Source organism: Maylandia zebra, linkage group LG22 (genome assembly GCF_041146795.1).
Source record: "Maylandia zebra isolate NMK-2024a linkage group LG22, Mzebra_GT3a, whole genome shotgun sequence".
In the NCBI taxonomy this organism is placed as follows: domain Eukaryota; kingdom Metazoa; phylum Chordata; class Actinopteri; order Cichliformes; family Cichlidae; genus Maylandia; species Maylandia zebra.
The window spans coordinates 9,210,752-9,217,241 of NC_135187.1; the positions used below are offsets into that span (position 1 = coordinate 9,210,752).

The 6,490-nt window shown below is 40.8% G+C and overlaps 1 protein-coding gene across 1 annotated transcript; it reads right to left on the reverse strand.

Annotated features, from left to right (window-relative positions):
* Positions 1 to 1,472: 1,472 nt before the first annotated feature.
* On the reverse strand, positions 1,473 to 6,226 carry galr1a (galanin receptor 1a). Its single transcript, XM_004569286.3, has 3 exons — positions 5,573 to 6,226; positions 5,227 to 5,292; positions 1,473 to 3,774 (listed from the first exon to the last, which is right to left on the reverse strand). Exons 1-3 carry the CDS (start codon positions 6,224 to 6,226, stop codon positions 3,421 to 3,423), a joined length of 1,074 nt encoding a protein of 357 aa, XP_004569343.3. The 3' UTR covers positions 1,473 to 3,420.
* Between the last annotated feature and the right edge of the window lie 264 nt (positions 6,227 to 6,490).

Here is a 6,490-nt window from a genome sequence, read left to right on the forward strand (position 1 = left end):
TCTTTATGTCTGGGGGTGGGCGTCCAGGTACACACCGGCTCACTCCTTGGCGGCCGCTTATCGGGGCCTGGAGCCTGGGGCTCGCTCGGGCCACTTCGGAGGTGGGGTGCCCCCGGCCTCTCGGCCTGGGGCTCGGTCACTCAGGCACAGCTGGCTGCCGGCGGAGCTCACGGGCGCGTCACTGCAACTCCCCCTGGCTTCTGCTCCGCGGCTGCTGAGTGAGCCCTCATCTGGGACTCTCCTCAGCTCTTTCTGGGACAGTGGCGCGGCTGCCCCTCTGTTGGTCTTCCTTGGTCTCTTGTGTTCTGGGGGCCTCTGGATGTCTGGAGTTTTGATCTCCTCCATACCTGCTTCATGCCCTGGAGGACGGGGCAGCGGCTCCCCACACCCTCTAGCAGATCATTACATGAACCAACCTTTTAAAAAAACAAGCGCGTCCATGCTCACAGGTGTACACACGGGTGATCACACCCACAAACTACACCCTTTTTGGCTCCTACCTCAAAGCACACTGTGTTCTGTTGATCTTATGTGCTGCACAATAATGTTTAATATTTAGTATTTACTGTCATATTCCCATATATCATTGTGATGTTGTTTATTCTATTACTCTTGTTCTCTTCTGCTTGTTTTCTTTTTTCTTTCTCAACAGGTGATCCAGGTGATCGATATATGCATTTTTTTTCTCCGTTGGGCATCTTTCTTTGCCTTTAGACAACAATTCTGATGGCAAAAGAGCCAAACGGGACAGGGAAAAAAAAAATTATTGATCAACCTTATAAAGTGAATGTTTCATTCAGTTGTTTATGGGAGCAGTCGACCACATGATGTTTTTATGAAATGAAATGAAACTAAATAAAATGGGATAAATATATTTAGATGTATTTATTGTTAAATTACTATAAATTTAGACTTGACAGTCACAAGTTTGTCATCTGTATTCTGAACAGTATTTGCTACTTGAACCGTGTTCCTGCTTTAACTCGCAGTCACAGCAACAGGACATCATGTACACTGCAGAACAATAGAAGCAAATTGTATAAATACCAATGAAGTGTTCACATTAAAGGAAACTGTCACCAAAGGTGATCTATTTACTGGTTCTTTAAAGCAAATCCACTTTTTAGATCTAAAATCTCCTCATTCTCTGTGTGCATTGTTTGTATTTGTGTGCAAATGCTTTTTATCTCTTTTCTAAGACAGCACTTGAGTCTGCACTGCCCCAGTTTTCAGTGTAATAATGCCTGCAGAGGGCAGACAATACTGCAGAAAGGAGCATGCACAGTTACCTGTTTGCAAAAGTTAATCAAATTCAGCCCAGGGGATAAACAGGAAACAGCATGCAATCTGTGCAATAAAGAAGCCAGGTAAGCAGGCTCAGTGCTGCTCTGGTTATATCAGAGCAAAGTCATAACATCAAACATGTTTCATGCACACATGAGCTATTAAAAAGAGTTTATTGGTTTGTAACATAAATTATTCATGTCTTTGTACAACTTGAACACACATACTGTACACTTACACATTTTGGTTTTAGACATTTCTTTGCTTGCAGTTGGTGCACATAGTTTCCGCACATTCAGTGAAAACGCTTCACACAAAGACACTGCCTTTAAGTTCCCTCTAAACAAAAACAGACTACACAACAGGTAGACAACACACACACACACACACACACACTGGATAATCCATTCAAAACACACAGGAAGCCACAGATTACAGAGAAACTTAAGGTCTGTGGCAGCTCAGGTGAGACTATATTTAACCTTCACCTTTGATCTTTGAGAGCAGAACGGTTATCTACAATGTGATTTAAATGATGCATTATTGCAATTGCAGTGGCTGTAGCTCAGGCGGTAGAGCAGGTCACCTACTCACCAGAAGGTCGGTGGTTCAATTCCAGTTTCAGTCTACATGCCACATATCCTTCGGCAAGATATTAACCCCATGTTGCCCTCCGATGCATCCATCAGAGTGTGAATGCGAAGTGATTGGGTGAATGCATGAGTTGTATAAAGCACTTTGGGTGCTCAGTGAGAGTAGAAAAGCGCTATACAAGAACCAGTCCATTTACCGTTATCACTTACGCGCATATATCTCTGGTATAGACTGTACAGTATGTACATTCCATTAGGCAGACAGAGTTAAATTGTAAACTAATCATCTAAAGCTGGGCAAAATAACAATTATCACTGGATCTTCCAGCAATATCTAGAAGCTTCTGTCCAACACCTTTTGACTGATCCTGGTAAATATTCACCAGGCAGCCATCTCTGGGGCTGAAAATTAAGCCAATAGGAAGTGCCAAAAACGTAGTTCCTAAATTTGTGGGTGTATCAAAAAGCATCGTTTCATGGTGCTTTAATCTTTGTTCACCAGTAACAATCGAAACACACACTGATAGAAAGAGGAGATTTGTGAGTTTCACACAGTTGCCAGTAGACATCATAACAACAGCAGTGGCTGCAGTGACATCCTCACAAGCGTACGGAACAACAACTATCAGGACACTTTGGGCACTTGTGAACATTGTAAGTTTGGTATGTAAAACTTTATATTCAACCATGCAAGTTTCTATATCCATTACTTAAAAAAAATATAGCCTTTTGAGATTGAATGATTATTTTAGATACACCCTGTATTATTGATGCTAAGTCCAGAAGTGATTCAGTCCCCATAAACTCCCATGTTCAAAATGTTCAGTGGTAGTAAAGAAAACAAAAGGTTAAAGAGTGGTATGAAATATAGCTTTGATCTCGATAATGTAATGAGAATCTTATTTTATAACTCAGCACATTTAACTTGAATTAAAGCACTTTTAATTATGCAAATAACCAGTCAGAGAAACCCATGCTGTTGTTGTGTTGAGTGAAGTTTTAGTATTATATTTGTATTTTGGTTAATTAGTACCAATTAGCAATAATCATTCTCTGTGCAAATCACCAGTGCATTGATGCTAATCTTGCTAGCGTTACCTGATAACTTCACTCTTCACCATCCTGTACAAACGTATACTCACTTCTGGCATCATAGACACTGACAGTCACGATACTTACAACAAGTCTTCAAAATGAGATTTCACAAATCAGTGGGTGACATTTAGTCATGTTCATATTTTATATACAGACTATATATATTACACAGATTTTTTTCCTCCTCTTGTAATCTGTTTGAGCAGGAAATGGGTTGATATTTCCTGACATTTAAAATTGTTACTTCTTGTGTATACATGAGATATGCAAATGTGCCACATTGAGGAATGAAGGCCCAAATCAAACATGCTCTTTAAAGTCTTTCAAAATACAAATATCAGTCGATATATGAAACTCTGGATTTGGTTAAACTTTCATATCAGTAGTTTCAGCCTTTAAAAAAATCCATTATCCGGCAGGCTGTACTCAGGATGCACCGCCAGTGTCATCAAAGCATTTTACTGATCTGAGAGTCGTGACCTTTATAAGACACGCTGATATTAGTAGAAGGTGCCGTCTCCATTCTGCTGCGGGGGTCTCTGTTTTCATTCAGAGGACACTCACTGGGCGCCCGGCACCAGAAAACCTGCTTATACGAGTTCCTGAAGTTCTCAGACAGGAAGGCATAGATGATGGGATTAACGGAGGAGTTGCTGTAGGCCAAGCAGTGAGCCACCATCCTGAACACGAAGGAGGCCTGGTTCAGAGGGAAGGAGCCAAACTCCACCCACAGGTGGACGATGTGATGAGGCAGCCAGGACAGACAGAAGACAACAACCACCACGAGGACAGTCTGAGCAGTCTGTGGAAAAGAGATGATCACAGGTCACGTGTCACATAAGGGTATGAACACGTTTCCAAAAAAGTTGGAACATGTGTAAAATGTAAATAAAATATATTTATTAGACATTTAAACCCTGTACTTATTTAAAAGTTTACAAGTGCAACCAATCAAAAGTGCCATTGCTTTTGAAAAACATCTGTTCATTTTAAACTTGATCCTAATCACCTCTTCTTCTAACAACACTCTGTAGAGTTTATATGCTTTACTATATATTGTCAGGTCTTTACTGCAGGCACTTTAAAACCCTAACTCTTATACTCAGAAGCAATTCTGTTGGAATATTCCCAAAACACAGTTTGGCATTTTTTCGCTGAAATAAGGCTTCAGGATGGAAGCTGTTGTCCTAGCGTTGTGTATCATTTAGCAATAATGGTGCCTTCATAGATGTTATCCATGCCATGTGAACTATCAGGAATGCTGTCTTTGAACTCTGACAAGCTGTTTGGTCTCTCTCCTTGTGATGTCCAAAAACTATTTAAAATTTTTATTGGTCAAACCACAAGAAAGTTTTCTAGTTTGCCTCACTGCACATTATGGTGGACCAATACTGCCAAAATCAAACATAAATAAACAAATAACTTAATAAAAATAGGTCTTTAAATGCATCAGACAGCAAAGCATCTTTCACCTGCTCCCCTATTCTGGTCATTACAGCAGATGGATCCACACGCTTGATTCTCTTCCTGATGCAATGCTTGCACGGGTTTGCCACTTCTCACAGTCTCAAATTAAGGATCTTTTGCATGTTAGGTGAATGTGGTGACCACTATGGAGCCACCCATTAATTGCATGAGATATAATACCAAATTAAACACAGGCACTGACTAATCTATCAGCTGTGAGACATATCGAGACTTCAGACATATATTTTTTTCTTTATTTTTTCTTTTATATCTTTATTCAATCGTTTTTTTTAAATTTTACATTTTATTGCTAAATTCTTTGGTAGTTCCAGTCTTCCACACATGTTTTTTTCACCAAAAGTGTTGCTGAGCCAATGCAGTAAATTGAATATTTGTGTCAGTTTTTTACTGCAGTGTCATCTAAAGACCAAAAGATTTCTGAATAAATGCAGAAAATTTGCACATTGTTTTATTTAGATTTTATACATTTACTTTTTTTGGAAGCAAGGTGGTATAAATTATTGGAAAAGAATTGTTAGTGGATAGCTCAGTGCCGAGTTTTGAGCCAAATGCAATAAAATGACACTTCACAGCATCACCAGAACCCCACTGGGTAATTTAATCTAGATTTTTATGCTGACATATAAGTGCTGTAAATGGAGTTCAAGAGTGCAGGCATTTTTATCTGCACCTAATGAGCACATTAACCTCTCAGCCAGCGAACTGTTCAATCACGACTCCTAATTTAGTGAGAAATCAGAAGCAAAAGAAAATTGCTTCCACCAACCTTCTTTTTGGAGAGCTCGGATTTTTTTGAGACATTCTTGAGCTTTTTGTGCAGATGATTTAAAACCTGAAAACACAAAACGCACATGTGAATGTTTTCAAGGAGCAGCCAAATTATTTCACGTTTATTTATTTTCAGAAAGACATCTGGGCAGATGTTGAAGGATGACTTAAACCTTTTTTACAAACCAATCCATTGTTGTTAAAATAAATATTTTTTACACTATAAAAGAGAGAAATACGATCTGAATAACAAGTTAACGCATTAATTTCTTCAACACTTTGAAAATTCGTTATTACACTGTATATTCATGGTCACATGTTGACTCTGGTTCGTGCGCGCTCACCTTTGCATAGCACACAGATATCAAAGTGAGAGGCAGAAGGTATCCAACCACAAAGGTGCACATCACGTAGACTTTCCTCTGGTGTTCCGGCCAGACCTCCCAGCAGAAGGTGTTGTTGTTCTCCCTCTCCACGATGCTCTGGTAGTGCGCAACGGGAGCTGCCATGACCACGGACAGTGTCCAGATCAGCACCACTCCGAGCATGGCATGCCTCTCCACCCGGATCGAGGAGGATTTTCTAGCGTGGACGATGGCCACGTAACGGTCCACGGACATTGCTGACAGAGTGAAAATACTGACCAGCATAGACACGGTGAAGAAATAGTGGATAAACTTGCAAATGAACGCTCCGAGCACCCACGTAGGCAGCATGTAGATGGTGGACTGGAAAGGGACGCAGAAGAGGAGGTAGGACAGGTCAGCCACGCTCAGGTTGAGGATGAATATGTTGGTTGTGCTCCTCGGTTGTCCGGGTTTACTGCGCGCCAGCACGGTTATGACCAGTGTGTTCCCAAGCACACCAAGAATGAAAATGAGTCCAAATATTAGAAGAGAAATAAAGTTATCTACTCCCATTTCCAGGATGATTTTAGCTGGCAGCCTCATGGTGTTGGTGGCGAAAGGCTGACTTTGGTTTTCCACCTGTAGCTCCATGATTTTCCAGCAGTGAAGAAAAGTTACATGTTTTTACGAAGGATGGATAACCTCTATGAGGCTCAAGCTGAAGATAGATTTCCTCTAGAGTAAAGACAGGACAGAGCTCATGTATTTGCAGGTTGACCCCCTCCCCACCTGCCTGCCTTCCCGAGAAACGTCACCATACTGTACGCACCAATACCTTTTCACTTTTCAGCGGCATATAGCCAGTGAACCAGAACTAAAAAGAAACCAGGTGACTGCTTTAAGAATTCACGTTAA